This window comes from Meleagris gallopavo, chromosome 9, assembly GCF_905368555.1.
Source record: "Meleagris gallopavo chromosome 9, MGAL_WU_HG_1.1, whole genome shotgun sequence".
In the NCBI taxonomy this organism is placed as follows: domain Eukaryota; kingdom Metazoa; phylum Chordata; class Aves; order Galliformes; family Phasianidae; genus Meleagris; species Meleagris gallopavo.
The window spans coordinates 16499047-16522387 of record NC_139412.1 but is presented as its reverse complement, the minus strand read 5'-3'; the positions used below and the strand labels follow the sequence as shown (position 1 = coordinate 16522387).

At 44.8% G+C, this 23341-nt stretch overlaps 1 protein-coding gene across 9 annotated transcripts in view; it reads right to left on the bottom strand.

Moving 5' to 3' along the window:
- The window catches only part of LOC104912215 (uncharacterized), a 53729-nt gene that overhangs the window by 29109 nt on the left and 1279 nt on the right, over positions 1-23341 (bottom strand). For 3 of the 9 annotated variants that reach the window (XM_010715481.4, XM_031554708.2, XM_085230797.1), the window contains exon 1: positions 11201-11409. The exons of 2 other annotated variants lie outside the window; for them this stretch is intronic. In XM_010715481.4, coding sequence (XP_010713783.1) covers positions 11201-11235 — 35 coding nt within the window. In that variant the 5' untranslated portion in view covers positions 11236-11409. Of the gene's footprint in view, positions 1-2613; positions 2926-10587; positions 10730-11166; positions 11410-23341 lie in introns of those variants that run through there. 4 more of the 9 variants (XM_085230795.1, XM_019618313.3, XM_085230793.1 and 1 more) reach the window with 4 other exon arrangements.

Below are 23341 nucleotides of genomic sequence, written 5' to 3'. Positions count from 1 at the left end.
CACCCTAACTTCTGATTTGCCCACCTTTAATACAACAAAAACGTTTGAGATCCAGGTTTGTTTTTGCTGGCTCTACATTTATTTAAATCACTCCATCATCTCAGCTGCTTCCATCAGTCCCTGAAGACACTTTGACTGCCACAATTATTACAAATACAAGCATTTATTTCCATTTGGTGCATCTTTTATACAGTAGAACTATAATTGCAGGGCAGTTCAGCTCCGAGGCAATCTCTTCACAGGCAAATCAGCTCCAGCATTAACTCAATTTTATAGCTGAGTTCTCTGGGGCATATGGAGGTCAAGTGTCAATTGCAAGGGCACATTGCCTGTCTGCAGAAGTGCCCTCACTTAGGATCCAATGTAGCCTTTGTAGACCTGATCACTGCATCATCATTCCAGTGAACCAAACAGTGACTTGAGGTGAGGGAAATATCACAGGTTTTTTAGCTTAAATTAGAATTAGATGAAAAGAAAAAATACAATATTTACAGAGGAAGTGTAAGTTCCATCATTAAAAGCTTGATGATGCAGTTGAAGGAAAGTTAGCATTTAGATGGTATTTAGATGTCAAATTCTGGTGGCAGTGTGTTTATCTTACAAGAGAAAAGCCAGTAACATTTCTGGGAGACAAATCCTAGCCTAGGGATTAATGTAATGGAGAGAAAGAGGACAAAAACTCATCAATACCGATCCATGTGAGTGCACAGGCATTAACTGGTTGAACCCTCAGACATTGACCACTGCCAGCCCTTAATGACAGCTGCCAGACGCAGTGCTGCATGTGGCCAGGACGTATTGATACTGCATGTCCATTTCAATCAGCTGCACTAACCACATGCACCCTGCACGCTCCCCCAGAGCACCACACCATGAGACAAAGTTTTAAACAAATACCATACGCTCACTGACTTTTAGTGAGAGAAGTATTGGGTGAAATGAATGGCCCTTTGGAGCAGCATTTTTGGTGCTTGTCTGGCGAGGAGATGCAAGGGGACAGCTGGGAGAAGAAGTCCACCAGAAGGCAAAGCAAAGGAAGCAATACAACCCCCACAAGGTTGCAGGACTTTCTTTATTTCAAAGCAGGCAGTTTGGATCCGGGCTCCCTGTTGTCCCATACCCAGCTTCTATTTATCGCCCTACTGCAGTGCATTCACCTGGAGCTCTTCAACTCGTGAGAAGAACTAATCAGTCTGGAGAGAAAGCAGTGCCCACAAACAGGAGAAGCAGCCTTGCCTCTCTTTCACCAACTGGGGCAACTGGCAGATACTTGGAATGCTCTACAGTGACTGGGCACAAGAAATGCAACCCCAGGAGAGTTCTCTGAGCTTTCCCTTTTTGCAGCTAAGTACATCACCTGAATACGTGTATCACACGGGGGGAAAATGCAAAAAGAAAAGACAACTCCCTTCCATTCCTTGGGTTGTGTACTTAAGTAATTGGCTCCTGGGAAATCAGCCCTGTATAGCACTCAGGTTTCCTGCACTTAGCAAAGACCCAAGACAAAGAGAAGATCTCTGCTCAGCCCCACAGAGGGACACTTTGTGCAGCGAGATGGCTCAGCACAGGGGAACACATGCCCCCACACAGGTCTCCAGGCAGCAGCCATGGCCAGCGTCCCCCAGCGCACGGCTCTCCCCTGGGCACTAGGCCTCACAAAAGAGTGGGATGTAAGACAGGTATGCGTTCCAGTTACGTTCTTCAGTGAAAGGTGAGCGGTTAAATTTTTACTCTTCTAATTAAAGCACGTTAGAGGACTTTGTTCTGACAAAATGGGGTTGATAGCTTCTTCCCTGGGAACCCTACAAGCCAACTATCAATGGACTCACTTAACCCACTGATAGTAAGCAGCAAAACTCTGTCTTCAAGTTTCACCTCTGTAGCCCCACTAAAGGGGATTTCAGGGTCAATCACAAAGCAGAACCAGAGCCCATGAGATTTCTGTTCCATTTGCACATCCCTTGAGTCTATCAAAAACAAGGTTTTGTTGGTCTCTGTACCCAGAGCCAGAACCTGGCCCATCAGGTACACACTGAGCAGTGTGGGACCCCGCAGACAGCTCTGTTAAAAGCGGGCACTGACCTCATGCAGCTCATCCCACTGGATGCACTCTTCCAGAGCGCAATGCTTCTAGAACAAATTGCCCATCTCTGATCCACAAGATGGTTTTGCCAGGCCGCAGCTGGCATCACCGCAGCCTGACTGTGGCTACTTATTTAGGCACAAGAGAATGGCACAAATACAAGCTTACCCAAGTACTCTTGCTGCTGCCTCCACTGATGATAGTGAGAGCTAGGAGTTTATAAAGTTAATGAATACTGCTCGCATAATTCTAAGGAGAGAAGAAGAGCTTAACAAAGTTTAAGGCCCTTTTCAAAGGATCACAAGTAATATGATAATAGTAGTCTTTAGGAAGTCTAGATAAGTAGCTTATCAATAGAGCATCAATAAAAACGCTCTCCCAGGGGTCATAATTCTTCACAGCATCAGAAAACAGTCAGCTGTTCTCCTCAAAGAGATACCCAGAACAAACAACATTCACATAAAGAGATGCATTCATAGCTTTCACCCTGTGCTCAGCCAACACCCGCTCCCCATGCCCCATCCTCACACCTCAGCTTTCCAGCGAAGGCTTGCCAGAAGACAGCTCCCAGTAGGCTGGACTCTGTACCTACAGTCTGCTCTGAGAAGCCTCTGTCTGACTGATTCTGAAGGATTTCTGCTATTCAGCAGCGCCTGAAGCAATATGTGCTGCCCTCCCAGCGAGTGTGTGTGTAACACTAATGGAAAGCAGCTGATGGGCTGAAGCCGACTTCAAAAAAAAAAAAAAAAGTAGCAGGAGGAAATGCCTTTCATACAGTCACACGGGCTCAGTCTGTAATTGTGTGAGAAGCCAAAAGGATAAGAAGGGGGAAGGGCAAATGACAAAACTATTTATAAGCTATGAGAGAAAACACAGTGGCAATGCGCTGTCAGCAGCCTCGAACCGAGGGGCTCAGTGCTCTGCCCCTGCCCTGCTCCCCAAGATGCCCTCACTCTCAGCACTAAAGCACTGCAGCGTGGCCTCCGTGCACACAGGGACAAGGCTGCAGTGTACGGATGTGGACCTGTGTTAGCTTAAACCTGAGCAGGTACCAGCAGCTGAGCAGTTACCAATTTGCTCTTAGCTCAGAGGTCCCACTGATGTCAAGCTACTGCAGCTTTGTGACAGGTGGCATCTGTACCAGCCACGTCAAGCTGCTGCCCTCGTGACCCTAATTACTCTACAATGCTCATTAGCAGGACACTGTGCCGCTGCTGTCAGTGCGGGGATCCCTACTGCATGCTTGCATCAGCACAGACAGCAGCACTAATGTCCACCTGCTTACCAGGAGCTAAGCCAAGAGCTGCTTTTCTTACAGTGATTTATAGCACCATTTTTCCAGTGCACTTTCTGGTCAAATCAGGAGATACACAAGAGAAATTCGCTCCAGTCAAGGCTGGCACTCACCCAACCACTCACTAAGCACACGCAGGGCTCAGCCAGCACTTTGGGCCTAGATGGACTCTCCAGAAGAGGAACATGCATCAATTGCCCCAGCTGAACTGCACCATTTGGCATCAGCATAGCAGTAAGTCAGTGCCTTTCCCATGTAGTAATTCTTCTTTACACTACAGAACAGCTGGAACAAGGATCTTCCACTCTTCCTAACAAGAAGCAAACAGAGGCAGCAGGCAGCCAGCGACGGCCAAAGGAATGCACATGCCGCAGGCAGCAGGAGCTCCCTCAGATCTGCTGCCATGGGTACAGCCGATGAGCTTGGGAAGGGGGGGATATGCATTGAACATAGAATCATACAATCGAGTTGGAAGGGACCTTTAAAGGCCAACCAGTCCAACTCCCTGCACTGAACATGGACACTGACAGCTCCATTGGGTGCTCAGAGCCTGTCCAGCCTGACCTGCAGTGTCTCCTGGGATGGGGTACCACTACCTCTCCAGGCAACCTCTGCAGTGCCTCATTACCCTTTCTGTGAAAAAATTCAATCTAAATCTCCACTCTTCTAGTTTGAAACCACTTCCCCTTGTCCTGTCAACACAGATCCTGCTCCAGAGTCTATCCCCTTCCTTCTCACAGCCCCTCTAGATACCGACAGGCCACTTTCAGATCTCCCTGGAGCCTTCCCTTCTCCATGCTGCCCCATGATCTCAGCCTGTCCTCACAAGGAGGTGTTCCATCCATCAGATCATTTTTGTGGCCCTGCACCAACAAGAGTGCAACAAGAGGTAGCTATGGAGCTGCTCCAGTAAGAACCACTGCCTCTGGAAGCGTCCCCCAAGCAGAGCAGCAGGAAGCCATGTCACTACCATTCCATGCCTGCAGCCTCTCAGTGCAGGAGTCAGCTCCACGGACAGGCCACACTAAGCACCTCTGCACTGCTGCATTCAAACCAAATCAACATGGGGGTGGGCATCTTTGGCCACTGCTTTCTAGTTTATCAAAACCCTTAGCATTTTGTAAGAGTGCTATGCTCCTCTCTTGGATTCCTGCTTATTCTCACAAAATGTGAGGCATCATTACATCCTAGGCCTGGAAGAGGCTGGGGACGTTTTTTAACAAATTAAGTTGTCTGAGTGTTGCAGGAAAAAAGGGGCTGAAACAATAGCCAACGGAAGGCCAGAACTGAAACGCAGGATTTCAGGCTATGTCTGAAGCTCTACTTTTTTTCCAAAACAGTCCCTTATCTCTCACTCTGTGGGTTGAAGAACAACTTAAAGATAGGGAAAAAAAGCATCAGATAGCTCACACTGCGCAGGACACATTGCTTTCAGGATGAGTCAATGAAGACATTTCATGCCCAGGAATTTAAAGTGCACTAAAGAACAACAACAAAAAAAGGAGCGACTAACAGAAATGTCCCGGAGTCATTGTGTCCTAACACTCACTCTGTGGATCCAACTCCCCAAACCAGGCAGCCAGCTTTAGGCTACAAGAGAGAAAATCAAACCAAGCTCTGCAGACTCGGACTGCCTTTGGCAGGAAGCTCAGGAAATTGCTCCATGTGAAGTCCCAGACCCAGCAGGGCAACATCTATTGGCTGTGCACATGTGAAAATAAAGAAGGCCAGTTCCGTCTTGTGTTGAAACACACTGTCTGGCTAAACCCCATGGCCTTCCACTGCTTCTGGAATTCAGATCCCATTTTGGCTGCTGACCTTAGTCAGAGCCAAAGGAAGGCCTGGGACAGCATCTACTTCTGGGAGAGGAGAAATTCTGGAGCTCTGTGTGACTCCGAGGGTTTCCAGGGAAGTTCCCACTGCTCCTTCCAGCCCCAGCGGGGTATCCCGTGCAGCACAGGAGAGCTACCAAAGCCGAGGGAGGTCACCCATGTGCTTCATAGATTCATAGCACCACAGAATCATTCAGGTTGGAAAGACCACTAAGATCATCTAGTCCAGTCATCAATCCATACGTGTGACTGCTCTAGGCCACGTCATCCGTGCAACATCCACTCCTTTCCTGAACACCCCCAGGGACAGTGACTCTACCACCTTTCTGGGCAGCTTGTTCCAATAACCCACCACTCTGAAAAGAAGTTTTTCCTAATATCCAGCCTGAACCTATGCTGGCGTAACTTTGAGCAGTCCCCAAGTCACTTCTGTCTCCAGGCTACTGAGTGCCTGTTCTCTTTAGAGCAGCCAATACAAAGGGGACCTACTCTGAGAGTCCATTCACACACACTCCTCTAAAATCAGACTATCTGAGCCAATGCTGGTTTGCACCGATAGAGCAGCAAGTTGCATTTAGCTTGAGGAAGACAGAGACGTCAGGGAGCAGAGAGGGTATCCAAAATGGCTGAAATCCAGGAGGGTGACACCAAAGAGGGCAAGGACCGTGAGAGGGTACTGACAAGAGGATATTTTGGCAAAAGAGCAGATGGGGACAGGCATTCTGTAAGATCTTAACTGGCCAAGCACTGCAAGAGAGGAAGCCATGAGACAATTTGCATTTTATGGAGGAAAACAATGAAATTTAAACTACTGCAATATTCTTTTCACTCAGCTGAGAGGAGGAGAAGTAATTTGCTAGAGTGAATCAGCAAACTACTCCTCTTCACCTCAGTCAGGCTGTATTTTTCCCAGGTGCAGGGACAGCTTGAGGATTAACACGATGTCCGCAGAGTGGTGCTGAGCCAGAGCGCTCACATACATCCCCCTCATGCCTCAACCTCTGCAGGGATCAGAGCTGTGCTGTTAGGTGAGAATACTTACAAAGCCTGGCAAAAGCACAGAGTTACATATTTCTTAGAATGAATAAGCATAAATGAATTCATCACGAATAAAAGTCAAACATTCAGTTCTCTAATTAGCACCAGATCCTTGAAACTCTGAGGCCAAAAGAAACAACCACAACAAAAATTTGGAGCTGGAATACCGCCTTAGCTCTGGCTGAATGGTCAGAAAGTAGAACCTTTGTCTGCACAGCAACGTTCCCCTGCTCCAGCTGAGTGTGCTGCTGTCCCTCCAGCCATGACGTGGCCACCAAGGTGCTATGACATGGTGACAGGCCATGTGAGACCAGCAGTACCCTGGTACTTGTGCACCCATGTGAGTGCAGCAGCATGCAGCAGTGCAACACAGTTAAAGGATGAGTGAGGACATGTGTGGCCCAGGTCTCTGCTTCTTCGTCTACCTTGCACTGGAAGCACTGCACTGCTAGCACAGCGCTGACTGCTCACAGCATGATGAGCAGCGACAGCACAGCATCTGCACGCAAAATCAGACAGGATATGAACTGACTGGCTTTAGTTTGTATAAACAGAGATGCCCACAGTGAAACCTTGGAGGGCCACCTGCTACCTCACTACAGATAATTGTTATTACTGCTACTACAGCATACGAACGAATCAGAAAGCCTGCAGTTAATGTTTCCTGTATTCAAAACACTTCTTAAAACTCCTTGATGTGCAACAGTTGAAACAACAACAACTTAACTCAGAAATACATGCTTTGATGACTTTAGAGTGGGGCTTTTGGAAAGAATCAAGGCATTTTGTGCTCAACTTACAGCAGCAACCTGTAAGAGAAGAAAAGCAATAACAACCCAACCTTGGAATTCCCTTGGATTTTCACCCATCTCCCCATCTCAGCATTGCCCCGCTCTGGTTGGCAATCAGCTCTCGCTGTCATACATAGCTTAGGTTCAGTTATCTACTGGAAGCACAGCTTGAAGCTAGTACCTTTTTGTCTGAAGTATCTGTAGCCAGATTTCAGCTTCTAAGGCCAACTCTAGGCCTTTGCATCACAGCTATAAAGTTTTTCAGACCTCTGTACAGGAAGGAAACAACAAATTTCTCTCTCTCTTTCGCTGAAAGGGTACAAAGCCAAACACTCTGAGTGGCATAAGGAGAGAATATGAGGTAGAAGTATGACAAGATGTTTTTAGGACTCAATCTGGCAAAAAATAAAGTAGACAAAAACTCCAGCCAAATGGCGCAGAAGAACGAAAATCCCATTCAGCAGATTGTCCCAAGCCAAGAAGCTTCTGCTCCAGTGGAATAGGAGCAGGACAGGCAGCATTAGGGGTGCACGTCCAGCAGACACTTGGTATTGTAGTGATAGAGAGGGGGCTTCTGTGCTGAAACCAACCATAGGGGCACAGCTGCCTGGAATTCCTCAGCCTGCAGCCAGCAAATGCACCGCATTGTGGTGGCTGCTTAGCCACCATGGCATGCTTAGCCACCAGACACCACGCAGAGAGAAGTGTGAGCAGCAGGAGGAGGATTGGCAGGGTGCAGTGACTCACTGGCTATAGTAAGGCACAACTGAACTTCTTGCACAGGGATGAGTCAAAAGGAAAGAATCAACAATTAGAAATAGTAGTTCTTTCTGTTAATAATATAGCACAATTGCACTAACTGTGCTGAACCGCCCGCCTGTGGTGCCATGGCTCTGCCACCTCCTGGCTGCTTTTGTTCACACTATCCATTATTCTTGTGTAAGAAAACAGGGCTTAAGTCTGAATGCTTTTAGTATTAAGCACTGAGCTGAGCAACCCTTGTGAGCTGAAGACAAAATGCTCACCAGTCCAAATGCTGGTAAATTGCCAGGACAGGAGCAAGCTCATAGGTTGCACACTGAAAGATTTCCAAGGGATTACAATGCCTGGGGAGTCTTCTGTTCAGTCCACTCTGTCTGACTTGGCCCCAGTGAAGAGAGCTCCCCACCTTCCAAAAAGTACATCCCTTCTCCAGTTCTTTCCCTCCTCTACCCTCCACAGACCATTTCCTGAAACCAGGCACTGTCACTTCTGTCTGGAAATGAACAGCCTGAGAAACGCTCCACATCTCAGCATGTGCTAAAGAGCAGAGTGTGATGGGCAGTCTCCTGCCATAACCCCTCTGCAGTGGTGTGGCTCCCAGAAGTGAGATGCTGCAGGAAGCAAATGAGCTGCAGTTTGGAACTGCCCCGCTCTCCACAGTGCCAAGCTGCTACTTCAGTAGCACTTGGTGGAGCTCTAAAGCACACCCACTTCACTTGCAACAATGCAGCAGCACCTACGCTGAAAATAAACTTCACTTGATGGAATGGTCATATCTACACTGACAATGACTCTCACCTCAAACTACAAATATATTGACAATTTTCCAATGCATCCCGTGATCGCTCTTCCCAAATGCTGAACATGTCTTCAGGACAAGAGCGCACATTTTTCAGAATGCATTTTTCAGCATTTTTTGACAGTTTTGGACCAAATAAAGAAATGAACTATCCCACTGGAAGTGCAGAGCTTGCTGTGCAGAACACACTCAAATTGAAGTATGTCCATAATTCTGGGTTGCTTGTGAAAGGCACCATGAAATCTTCAGTGACCACCTTAACTACAGACCAATTAAATATGTTTCCTTGGAGTCTGTTACAGAAACTGGCTCTGAGCTGGCAGGCAAAGCCTTCAGCCAAACACTTTATATAGCTTCTAACATGCTATATTTATCTTTGGAAATTGGCAGTTTGCACTGACCATCAGTGAATCTTACTGTTCAAGCAAACACATTTTTTCAGCTCATAATTATGTATCTGGCTAGTACCAATAGCAGAAAGGCAGATATTAACGGATTCTTCTGCAGGCCTTAGAAAACTGCATCTTATCTGCTTAAAGCTGATGGACTTTTCCAACAGCAGACCGGGACCAAGCACAACATAGCCCTGCAACAAGGATGAGCTACAATAGCTACAGATTTACTGCAGGAACAGTTTGAGATTACTGGAGTTGCCAATGCTGGCTAAAGAGAAATAAGAAAACAATCTGCAGTTTTTTTATTCAGCTCATTAAGATTGGTGCTGTTACATTACATTAGGACTTTTTTTTTATTTTTTTCTCAGGATGGCATCTCATCCAAGAGCACTAACAAAGCACAGCGGTGAGACTCAGCACAGAATGATTGGCTCAGCCGCACATCACTGCTGTGCACAAAGGCAAAACGTAGGGCACTGAAGGCTGATGTGACAGCAGCGCAGGAGACAGTGACCCAGAGCAGCTCTTAGAACAGCCCACGAGCCCCTGCTGGGTGCAGCAGCTCAGAGGGAACCCTTTCCCAGTGTCAGTGCTGGGTTTCAGTGCTGGAGCTCTGGGCTGCTTTGGCTAAATCGTTACTTGTGCGTAAGCCAATTGTTTAAAACATAAAATGCATTTCATTCACAAAGCAAACTAACTCCCACAGGTCCAACAACCGCGTGAGGATTTGGGGAAACTTCTCCTGTGGCACATCCAATGCTGTCCAGAAGGACAAATGCTTTGGGCGAAACTCAAAAGGAACTTAATCCAAAATTAATCTCAGGCTCCAAGCATAATTGTTGCTGAAATTAATGTCTGATACTCATATTAACAGCCAATAACCACTGCCAAAGCTGCATGTAAATTTGTAATGAGTACAAAGTATTAATAGTCACTAACCCACTTGGGAACACATAACAGGGCTGAGACAACAGGATGAGGAATATAATCTACACACATATCCAGTGTCAAAACCAAACTGAAGAATAACAAGAAAGAAGAGTTTGTTTAGAAAAAAAATGCTGCCCTTTATGAACCAGGTGGATTTCCACAGGAGGGAAGTGATCGTATGTCATATGGAAGAAGCTTCATCTGCTGCCCATCCTTTATAGCTTCTCCCTGCCTTCCACAACTGCATTCCCCCTCATTCCTAACCTAAACTTGCTTTCCAAATACTTACATCCCTTCTTGTAGGCATTGTCACAAGTTTCAAAGGAGGAAAAGAGTCAGCATAGGATAGGAATGCTAACTGAAATTCAGAAAGAACTGGGAGACTTTGAAAACCCGTAGCTCAGCAGAGTAAAGTGAGACACCTGGCATAAGGGATGCAGCCTTTAGGAGACGTACGAAGAGGAGGAGGAAGCTGCAAGCTTTACTTTTGACCTGCTATCCAAGCCTTCATCCTTGCCTTTAACTATCATCATTCATATCTTAAGCCTCAAGATACAATTTTGCTTGCTTTTCACTGTTAATATTCACTTCCTGTAATCCTACGTTGTATGCAAAAGTAGAGCCCTCTACAGTCTGCTGATGCAAATAATCATCAAAACCCACCCTCAGTTTTTGCAGCAGAAAATTTTCTTCCACTCCTTAGCAGGGAGAATGTCAGAGGAAAGAGAAAAGCTGTCTTCATGGTGATTTAAAGCACCAACACTAATGTGCATTGTCCCATCCACTTCTCCCTCTGCAGCCCGCTCTGCAATCGAAAGAATTTCTTGCAAATCAAATCTCTCAGCAGGGTGGAATTACAGAACAAACTTCAGGTTAGATATACAAAAACATTTAATATCAGATTTCTAGTTGAGTATTTTTTAAAGCCAACGTGCATTTCTGCATTTCTTGTTATTTGTTAATACATGAACAGTGCAGCTAATTAATAAAGAAGAGGACACTTTCCCATCACTACAACTGGACTGCAAAAGATTCATTCCCCTTTCAGTGTTTGCTGCTGGACACGTATATCTGTGAAGGAAAAAGAAACAACTAATTCTCATCAAATTGGCATTTCAGTCATGACTTTTTCCATATTGACTTTTTGCACGTTGGTGCTCAGAAGGGCACTTTGGTCCCAGGGCAGGAGCACACCGTGCAGTGCTGCTCAGTACCAGAGAAGCAGAGCGTGAGCGTACCCACCGTGGTGCAGGGGAGGGCTCCGCACGGCACTTACTTCTCACTTCTCAGGCAACTGTAGAATCCAGCCATGGTCCTTCGCAGGCATTTAATTCATCCTTATGCACGGATGCTAGCACAAAGACTCAGCAGCTCTGTGCCCTGCTCACCGAGTGCCCACACGCACACACAAGAAAGGCAGCGTGCCGATGCAATTACTTGCCAGATAAAGTTCCTGATCTGAGGCCCTCAGACTCTGCTGAACCGGGTCCAAGGAGGGCTGTGCCTGCTCCATACATGGTTATGAATTGTTAACTCCCCCTTTCCCTGCCTCCTTCCAGCTCTTGGTGAGCACGGCATCCTAAGTGTCAAATACCATATGGCATTTGGTTCTGTCTCCCTGCGGGACTAATGAGGAGATTGACTGTAATTAGGATATAAAGAAGCCCCGAAGAGATTACATCATTTTTGTTATTTTTTAAACGGGCTACGGAAAATACTCACACTATCAGCACACAAACCTGCAGCCACTCTCCAGCACACAAAGGGTGCACAGGACCTTCCAGCACAGGCGTCAGCCCAACTCACTGTAAATCACAAGCAATTCTAATGTGCTGCTCCACACATTAACAGCAAAAACTACGTCCCTGCAGTACCGCAGGGCCAGGCGAGAAGCTCTGGAATTTCAAACAGCCACCATGTCTGTAGAAAAACCCTGCCTGGCAATGCCCACTGATGACACACACAGCAGCTGTGCCTCACTGCCACTAGGAGACCCTCGTGGGTGCAGAAGAAGGAGAACAGCTATGGTTTAATGCTGGGAACATGCCCACAGCCCACAGCAGCTCTGTTCAGACAGTGACCCAAGTCCAGGGTCAGCAGGGTGCCCACACATCAGCATTACACTGCATTAAATGCATGCAGCACAGGTGCCCAACATTTTGGTTCGCCTGGGCGGCACTGAGTGAACACAAACTGCCTTGGCCACATACACAAAGGTCGCTCCGAAAGTAATGCCCCCCTATTTATTTCCATGGAAACTACAACTGTTACAAAGAGCACAATCACACCATTTCATAGAGCAAATTCTCAGCTACAAAACACTGTTTTTCATAAAGTCACCACTACTGGTTCTGCGTTTTTGCCAGTGATGAACAAGAGCCTAGATGCTGTGCTTGTCAAAACCTGCACCAGTAGAGATGCCTCACTGTCACTGTCACCACTGCTGAAACGCACCATCGATGGATACCAGTGTCTAATGTGAACCATTTCTTCTAGAATATTAAGAGAAATATTTTAACACCTTTCCTGCAAGAGAGACACGAAGTTTGAGAAATGTCCCCCTGGTGCACGGTCCCAGAACTGACCGTTGCAGCAGCTTCATAACAGTGCAGAACTGTGTAACCTATGAATTATGAACCTTTGAACACCATTTATTTTCTATACAATCCCATACATAAAGGAAAGCTGTGACACAAATGATAAATGATGTCAAGTGCAAGAGCTATCACTAACAAACCAAATCATATTCTCATCTAGCTTTCCAGCAAAAGAGAAAAAACTTTCACAATGCCATCCACAGAAAAACTGCAAATCCAACCTGACCTGAAAAAGATGTGCTTTCTATTTGCAAAAGATGCAAAAACGCACTAGCACAAGTTGATATTAGTTCTACTGCTGTCCTGAATTACTGTGTTTGACACAATGATTCCAGTCCAAACTCTTCATCCTAATTACGAGCCAGCTACGAGCCTTAGCCTCCACCCATTGAGAAGCCCACAGAAAAAAAGTCAATCCGAGACTTTGGTTGTAGTTTATCAACCACTGAGAAGGAATTCAGGGAGATTACTGGGGAAACATTCTCACTGGGTGAGCGTACAAAACCTCGGACACGGGGCTGCATTTGAAATCTGCCCAGCATTTGGTTCAGAAAACGCTGCCAAAAGAAACATTTCTAGCAAGAAATGAAGGCAACCTCATCAGAAGTTCACATTTGTATTTTAAAGCAAGAAAGATCAAACGGCTTTCTAGTGGGAAGGCTCAATCCTAAAGGCAGTGGAAGGGCGTAATCCTGATGGCTTTGGAAGAATTTTGTAGTTTTAACTAGCACAGAGGCCCTCAAGATTCAAAAAATCATATTTTTTTATCAACACAAAGCAGATTCCCTGTCTCCTAACCACCTGAGATGGTTTGCCTTCAGAATGTTTCCTGTCATTGTTCTTTTGTCTTTCATGCGCTTGGTTTTTGTCTTGAAGTTACCTGAATGTGCAAATCTTCATCTGTTGGTGCTTACTTAAGTCAAATGTAGTCTTGCTCCCAGGAACTGGCAAATTTACCCACACACATTGCACCACTTAGAAAGACCTTTTACTTTCCAAGAAGCACAGACTGGTAAACAGTCATTAAAAATAATTACCCCACCTCAGGATTTACTCCTTTTTATTCTCTATCTCCATATCAGTCTCCAAGCCACTTCATGGCAGCATTTCTTATTCATGGCTCTGATTCTTCAACTCTAGCACAGCTCCAAATAGCTACACATTGAGCTTTCTGGGTAAAGATCCAAAACCTGTGATGTTGATAAATATCATGGCTCCAAGTCCACAGTGCAAGTAAGCAGTCATGTATGCTTATACAGGTCATGCAGTCAAACAGGAGCCAAGCTGACATTAGCTCGTTCCTTGTCAAGTGCTAAATGAGTGGGCTGCTCTGCTGCCAGTTAATTAATAAAAGCTGTTTTCAGCTTGGTAAGTAGATGAACACCAAATAACCACAGAGTACAGACTTTGGCAAACTAAAGATTGTTCTTTAAAGATAGGGAAGAGAGCAAGTTTAGACACCTGGAAGCTGAATCAGATCTGAATTTCCTCTAAAGTCTGTGGCTTGGCCTGACTGAAAAAAAAAAAAACATTCTAGCCCATTTCTGTTTGAAACAAGCATTCCCCTTGACTTCTCCCAACTCACTGCCATTGCTCCCCACCACAGCCCAATAACCTTACTACTCCCTGCGATCACTGCACATCCTAATCTGCCTTCATCCTCTCTGTCTGTCTGCAGGTGGAACGAGCGCTCCAGATGGCAAGGTGCCCTTCCTCGGGGTGATGCAGAGGTAGCGGCAGTGCCTGTGAAGATTCCCAAGTTTCTTAATTTCTCCAAAGGGAAGGAGGAAGGCAAGTCTGGGCAAGGCCAGCAACTCAATCATCGAGAAAGGCTGCACTAAGATACAATTCACAAAATCAGAGACTTAGCTGTTTCATGGGCAATTTCAACAAGAAAGACCTCTTCAAAGTAAGTAATCAACAGCAACTGGTAATCCAATACGGGAAACTTAAAATAAGCTGAAAACACTGGCCCGTTTCCACAGCCACTTCCTACACACACACACGTACACAGGGTACACACCAGCAGCCCAACAGCAGAGGTGTTAGGAGCTACACGCACAACAAGCAATGCAAAATATGTTTCATGTCCAACAGATCTACTGCTTTTCTCGCAGCCTCTTGCGGCTAAATCTCCAAGGGCTAACCATGTCCTTACCTTCTGGGCTCTGAGACAGCAAACACTTCATGCTTCTCAAAAAGCCCACTCAAAGCTGGCTTGAGCAGCATCAGGACACGTGCATGGTGCAACACAGCAGGAAAGACCAGATGTGACGGAGTTCTGACACCTCACTATTCACCAACTGTGTTTAAACATGGCTGTTAGACCACTTCTCAACCAATTTTCAGGAGACAAAAGTTTTTGGTTAATTTTTCAGCGTGCAAGTGTAAGGGTAGGAAGAGAAATCCTACGGTAAACTGGTAGACCATAGCAAATTCCCCGTGTATGGTGTCTCTGCCTTGACTTCCTATTCACAAGGCACACGTTGGTCTCTCACTTCTAGCTCTCAGCCCCTCCCAAAACGCAGCCTACTTCCCTCTCTCCCAGTCCCTAACGAGGTCATGCTTTGGCTGTGTTGCTCCAGTAGGCTTTGCTGCTGTGAAAAGCACAGTACCTGTCTAGTGAGAATTCAGTGAAAAAGTAACACAGTCAATGTCTGGACATGAAACAAGGAGGGTGGGGCAAATCCACGGGCCAGCGTCTAGCTCCCAGCTCTCCAGCTGCTATCATCAAGCCCTGAAACATAGGTTCATAGAAAAGAACCATAGAGCCAGAAAACAATAAAGGTTGGAAAAGACCTCCAAGATCATCCAGTCCAACCATCCACCTACCACCAATATTTCCCTGCTAAACCACGTTCCTTAGTACCACATTTACACATTTCTTGAACACCTCCAGAGATGATGACCCCACCACCTCCCCAGGAAGCCCATTCCAGTGCATGACCACTCTTTCAGAGAAGAATTTTTTCCCAGAATCCAACTGGAGATTGAGAGGTTTCAGACTAGTTTTTATGCTGCACTTGATCTTGCCTCAGTACTTAGAAAACTGTGCCATTCCAACGTGTGAAGCACACGTTGAGCCCTCTTTCCATAATAACTGCAACAAATCCTGCACCGAAATCTAACTGCAATACTGCAAGTTGCTCTCCCCACACCACGGTGCTCTTTGCATTTGGCACATGGATCATTTAACCACGTGCTAGCATAAATGTGACCCTGAGGAACACTTTTCCAATGCAGAAACATGTTCATTTTTCTTACAAGTGAGATTCTTGGGCTGGCAAATGGGCCCGGCTTGGGAATTTTCAGCGAAAATGCTGCAATACTCAAGAAACAACTGTCCAAACATCACTGTTAAAAGCTGCACTATCAGAGCTTTAAGCAACTGGGTTGGAATCACCCACAGTATTCTGCAGAAAACAAAGAAGTGAAGATAAGAGGATTTCTGCCTTTCAGAGTTTATACATCCATCTGTGATTAATATTAGGAGGAAAATGAGGGTCAAAGCCTATCTCTGAAAGTAGAGTACAGCCAGGAGCCTCTAACTGTGCATTATATCAGCTTCTTATTAACGCATCTGAGCCTGAAGAATTTGCCACGATACTTGCTTTGGAGTCTGATTACTGTATGTTGATCTCATTATGTCTGTTTTTACACTTCGTGTGCAGTGTCTGGGATTTGGGGGATTTCAGTGGTTGTTATTTCCTGCTGGAGGACTGGCTGCAAGATCCTTCAATGAAAAGAGTATTGCAAAGACTGCAGCAATACATAGAGTCTCTGATTCTAGTGTTTGGCAGTTCCAATTATGAATTGCTTCACAGTTTCTCACTAACATCCTATCTTCAATTCTGAGCAAGGAGCAAAGATTAACCTCAGTATGGTATATCCAGTGTGTTACTGAATTTAAAATACGGCAAAAAAGATACCAGTACACTACATCTGTCTTCCCTAGGCTGTGCCTCTTTTGTGTCCGCACAGTCAAACACAATCTCTTCCTGGATTATCTAGAGATGAAGGTTGGACCATGTGTCATTTAAAAGGTAATTTCCCCTAGATTTGCAGCAGGATCACAGACATATCCTCAGACTTCAGTGTCAGAAATTATCAATTGCCAAACAAACAATACAGATGGAGGGAGGAGTGTTTTACTGCATTTTACTAATTTGCAATTGATTTGCATGTAAAAATGCATTATTTATAGAGAAATTAAGGAGGCCCCTGTGTACATAGACAATGTAGCAGGAAGTGCTGCCTCTCGTCTCTGCTTTTTTTCCATCCAAGACCATAAATCTAAAATTTAACATTATAATGAGTTCGAATGAAAAGCAGATTTTTGTTATTTTTATTTTTTGACACAGAGGAAGAGCTTGGTATTTCCTGTGAAAATACCAGCATGGTCAACATTTTCTATACTGGAAAACTGTGGTTCTTTTGTCTAAGTTTGGGTAGTATGGAAGCTGAACAAAGGAGCTCTATTTCTACACGTTCTGACTTAGGAAAATACTGTGTTAAAAAACATTACGTTCCAACAACACGACTTTTCCTCCTTGGAGTCCAGGCAGGCACCAATATGCAAGACCATCTGGAAAGAAATGTGAGAACACGGTACGTGGCTCCAGGCACATGGATCACTGCCTAGTCTACATGTCAAACATCAGAGGTAACAGCTACTGAGTCTAAACAAATATCCCAAGACGCCTTGAATAATGATTGGAGTTCTCTGCACCCCATTCTTCCCAAATTCCCCTCTAGGGATAGATCCAGTCAATGCTCTTGCAACACACCGTGCACTCTTGGATCAGACCTACACTGCCAGTAACGCCTGTGCTGTGAATAAGCAATCAAGTTTAATGACTTCCCATGTATATTGGCTTCGCGCTAATGAAGGCCCACCTCTTTGAAAGAATTACTCCTGATTTGTTTGCACAGGTATAATTAGGGACTTGCACATCTGGAAAAATGTTCTGAAGGCTGTCAGCATCCTGAATTTCTGCTGCCACTGAAATAAAAATTCAAAAGCGAAGGTCATCTCAGATACCATCTCACGGGCTGAAGTAATACAGGAAATCACAGAAGCACAGCTCTGAGGAAAAGACTGGCTGACTCCAGTGCCTGCAAACACAAGGCTAAAGATAAAGTGACCATTAACTTTCAGAGAAGGGCAGTGAAGTTCCAGAACGTCCTGCCTGCGGGCTTTATTGCTCCAAAGGGAAATGAACAAAAAAATACGAGTTAGAACTGCATACTGCTGACATTTAACTCAAATTAGTAGGCAATGGTAACGTCTCTTTTCCTTTGTTAGCTTTCCTCTGCTTTAAGGCAGGCATACAGTATCTGTTTCATTTCACAAACTGCAAAATAAGTAGAATGCACTGAGTAATAATAAATTTACTCCCACCACCTGGTATCTGCAAGATTAATCACAAGCCAGACCTGCATCCCTCTGCACAGAATGCAGTCTTACTCTATGCTGCGGATACAGATGGGGAACTGAGGCAGAGTAATCCAGTGACTCTTCCAGAAACCACAAACCGAGACTGAACCCAAAGCTCCTGGTGCTTGGAACTGTGTTTTAGAGTCTTTTCCCATCCTCCCTCTCTCCATAACGAAAGACCCTACAAGAATAGGCACCCTATAAATATCTAAGATAACTAAGTTCACTAGCTAGGCTTCAGCTGTGGGAACTCCTACAGAATCACTGGCATCAAAAGGCTGAGTTAAACTAGAAATCAGTGACTCCACCTCACAACTTGGCCCAGCCTACCCAGAGTTTTAAAATCATCACATAATAAAACATACCCCATACTGAGCCAATTGTGCCAGCACAGTTCCATACCCCAGCAGAGTCCTGACCCAGCAGCCTCACATATATATCAGATTCAAGTTCTGGGAATCTTTAAATATCCAGTTTGTTCCCAACTGTCTCTTACATATGCTGGCACTGCTCCCATCATAATGGGAAGGGAAGAATATCTAATGATTACATATCTACAAGCAGGAAATACGCTAATTGCAGAAGAATTTTACCTAAAACTGTTGAATAAATTACAGTTCTGAGTCACCAAGTCACTTAAACACATGCTCAAACTGGATCTCAGCTTGGTCCATCCCATTTCAAAGGGTACAACTACAGAGCTTAAACAAGTGCTGAGCTGATGGGTCCACCTACTGCCACAGGACCAGCAGTATCTGAAAAAGCTACTTGAGAGTCATGACAAATTGAAGTCCATTGTCCTCCTGCTCTACGAAGTGGTTTAGGAGATTTGTACAGCTCTCCCAGGACAAATGCCACAACCCAGCCCCACCACTCTGGTCCATCTTGCTGGCCCAGACACAACACACTTGAGATCCGACGGCGTTGGCTTTGGGTACTGACTTCTTGCTTCCATCTTGGTAGCTTCCATCCAGTGAAATACCAGCCAACACTGCAAATCCCAATGGGACAAGGAGCACTTGTCAACCTGTGCCGTGAGCTGAAAAGTCACCCATCTCTTCTATTAGTTTTGGCAGCACCCACGTGAGAAGGCAAACACAGATCAGGCCATGAAACAGCCCCTCTGAGTACAGCACAGAGGCTAATGCACAACACTGCCTGCAGTGGGACAAACTGAGGCACTGCCTGGAGATAAGCCAGTGTGCAGCCTAAGGACAAGTCGTGCCTGCTCTGCGCTCAGCTACCTTTGGACACAAATGCTAAGCAAGATCTCCATTTATTAAGGAATATTTATATATGGTGTGAATTACTGACTAGATTGTCTTTAAAAGCAATGAAAGGTTGCTAAGAGAAGTTACAGGATGGATTTGAGTTGCTTTCTTGATTGCAAAACACCAATACCACATTATTTTCTCAAAGTGGATAAGTTTTACTCTTTCACTAAGGCAACTGTAACCAAGTACGAACACTGCTGAGACTCTGGATATTTCTCCTAGGTTGCATAAAGTTTTTTCATCATAAATTCATATGTAATTGCTAACTATAATGAGATATTAGTAAAATAATAATAATAATAAATCCCAAGGGAGTATCACTGAGCACTGCAGAGTGACTACTAGTCATCAGTAAAACCGTTGACATGATGAAGCTTTCCCTCTGCTCAGAGGCTGCTACAAAACCAGCAAATACATCATCTCTGGAGAGTCCCACATACGCTATGCATGCAAAATCCCCTTCGCCAGGGAAAGAGACTTTCACCACTCATTGGGTGCTGCTTTGCTCCCCTTTTTCCATTTAACACAATTTTACACTGCTTCTCATTAAAACCACAACATAAAACCCTTAGCATAGTCTATGAGCTCAACAAATCAACTAACTTAAGAACTTCAGTGATAAATGATAGCCTTTCCTTGACTCTGATTTCTTGCTTTAAGCTGATTTATTTTAAGAACCTTAACATTTTAATATATTTTCTTCCACAATAAAATATCACAGCATTAGGAGTTTAACACTCATCAAATCTTCTCTTCAGACATCACTGTGGCAACAGAGCAATAATGCATTGCACAAAGGCTACATCCCCCCAAAAGAAAAGGACTTTAAAAAATCAGTGCTTAAAGAACTCCATGTTGGTAGTGTTGGTAGTTAACATTATACGTGTAGGCTGTTTACTGTGCTTCTGCTCACTCTATCATTACTGCTCCTGAACTCTTAAGAGTAAGCAAATCCACCACACTGTGGTTTTGAAACACAGTCTGAAGGGGAACGGCTGCAATCTATGTCTCTCCCAAAGGACTGACAACTTTAAAACTGTACAGCTTTGCACACCTGTAAATATGATCTTTCCTCATATATCTGCAAAGAAAGAACAAAGAATTCTGAAAAGAACTTCCACACAGCAGTTCTGAAATAGCATCTCCAGGTGACTTTACTTTCCCAGTGCACGGGAGGTTTTCTATGCCCCATTCTCAATAACATCATCTTCCTATCTCCTTTTTTTTAACCAAGATTTAAAGAGTCAGCTATATAAACTCATGAGCTGACTGTGAGGTGCTAAACCATTTCCTGGCAGACTTAAATGAAACGCATAGCTTGAAACAGCAACAAAGTCAAGGAAGCATGCTAATACATATTCCCAGCTTGTAGCATATTCCTGGATAAATATACTGTATATATGGGACTGCAGTTTAAATTTATAGAGAAGCTCTTGGCCCATTTCTCAAATACCACATAAACCACACAGCCAGGCTGCCCTGCTTTCTCTCCCTCACCCTTTCGCTTCTCCCAACTGAGCAGTGAAATCTATCACAGAAAACAGAAGGTAAATTCAGAGCTCAGAAATCCTGGCACCACTTTGACAGAAAACAGGTTGAGAGAATGCGTCTTTTCTAAGCCTTCCCCTGCCCATCACTACCAGTACACCGGAAAATAGGAATGGTTTTCTGAGTCACAGAGACAAGATTTATCCTGAGATGTGAAGAAGAGCCTTAAGTCCCTGTTACCTGGCTGCAGTCATGTGCAGCGAGTCAGCAACGAGCCTGGGAACAATGCTGCTTTGCCTTGTACTGTGGGCTAGGGTGAGGAAGTGTCCCCAGATCTTAAGCTAGAAATGATTATGAATGATTATTTTTAAAAAGAGCATTGGCTCTCAAAAGAGCAAAGATTCAGCCAATGCGTAGCAGCCTGCCCCATTGTGTGGTACCCCTCCCACACAACCCCATGGAATACAAAAATGGCCTTACCAAGTGTAAACTGGGAGACAGCCTAAGACAAGGTCAACTGCAAACTACTGCAACGTTTTCTGACCAATTATAGCAGTTCTATTTAACAGATTTTTGTATTTAATGGTAATAGTCTCTTTGTGTCAGCAAATGTCAGTGGAATTAAAGAGCTGCTTGTTCGGCAGGAAGAGGAAAGGGCTGGAACAGCAGGTGATGATCCAGAGCACAGCAGTGAAAGCATGAGAAGCTGTGTAACTCCTTGGCGTACCATTTGGCTGAGGTTAGCTCAACTTCTAAGCAAAGCACAAGTAAAGTCACGAGCACTAACCTCTGTTTTACCCTACAGACTTTTAAGGAACAATTTACAGAGAAGCTGTGAAATCAGATCCTCATTACTTCCTACAGTCTTAAGTGCTTTGAGAAGTGCGGTCACCCCAAATTCAACACGTCTGAGTCAGCAAAACTATGCAACAAGTGGATATTTTGGAAATAACATTTGGCACTCCCTTCATGTTCAGTTTCTGCAGGTCCTGTTTCAAGCTTTGGGGCTGTGCATTTGGGCTTTTTTGCCTGGCTTTGCTTTGTTAGTTGGTCAGAAGATTTAGCGCCTTGCATGACCGTTTCTCTGTGTGAGCTATGACCTGAAGAGATCGCATGAGATTATGGGGAAACTGCAGTAGTTGGCAACAATGAGGGAGGAATATAAGTTGAAATGATCCTTGTTAACACCATCAGCTGCAAATCTTAGCATCTGCTGCTTGCCAAAGAGGTGGTTTCAAGTTCTGACCTGCAGCACTCCTTCCATTGCACATACAAGCTGTCAACCAAAGATATGGAGATAAGCCCCTCCTGATGGAGAGAAATGCACATAGCTTTATGCTTAAGCAATAGACTGAGCTTTAACGGGCTGAAGAATAGGCAGCCTTCTTGAAGCTTATCTGAGGGAACGATGGGGGAGAGGACTGTATTTCCACTAAAACCAACGACAAAGTAATAAAGTCTCATGATCTTATTGAATTAATTTAGAAGAAACTAATGAAATTCAAATGGCATCTATGCTTGTGGCGTTGGCATGGCTTTTGAAAACTATGTTCGACTTTCATCGGATGTGTATGTATCTGCGTACGCATGACTCAACATGATTCTGGTGGCATTCCAATAAAGTCAAGCCACTGCAGCTCAAGACTGGGCCACATCCAGAGCTCATTAAAAACAGCGAGAGTCCTCGCACCGAGACCAGCTCCCCAATCATCACCTGTCGTTGCAGACTGCAGCAGGGATGGCAGTCACAGGGCTCTGTCCTCTGCCTGACTTATTACACAGCTGGGTGCTTACGTTACGTAACTAAAGATATTGAGAACAACCACACCACGTTCACTGTCCGCAATACAAACATAAGGATTACTGCAAATCCTCAGGGGGGAAAAATAATTCAACTCCCTAGTTGTCCATACCAACATGTGCTTTCTTTTCATTTATACAGAGATTTCATAGAAATAAATACATATATAGGAACAGATCTCTAACATACTTCAGCAGTATCGAATACAGTAAGCTTTCTGGTCAAAGTCGTAGTGGATTTTAGCAGAGATCAGGCAGTAAGGATTAAAGACGTGTTTGCTGGCATTAAATGTTTTAGACTCTCTCCCATGTACACAAAGTGTTGTTCGCCAAGTGCTCATTTTCCCAGCTCTTAAAAAACAAGGGACACCTCAACCCTTCCTCAGTGCTTACACACGATCCCAGTATCTGCATGCACAGATAGGGCTTTCTTGTGAAACATTCCAAATAACCAATGGACTCTACACACATTTATTTGGATTTTAAATAAATGGCCCTGTACGAAGCGGGTGCTTGGATCAAGCTGAACTTCTCACTTCTTCTCTGACCGCCATACAGCTTCTTCTGTGACAATAAAATGTAGTTGCGCTGCTGTCTGCAGCACTGGGACTGGTAAATTAAACCACACTTCCAGTAGAGGCAAACATTAATTCTGAAACAGGACACTTTGTAAGACATAAAACTTAACTTTTTGGTTGAGTTGGTGCTTATCGGCAGCAGGAAAGACTGAAGAAAAATCTACAGAAGTAACTGCTTCCCAAATGTCCAGATACAGCCAAAACCTGTGCTGTGGGTTCCAAGGGACAAAGTTTCGAGTCATC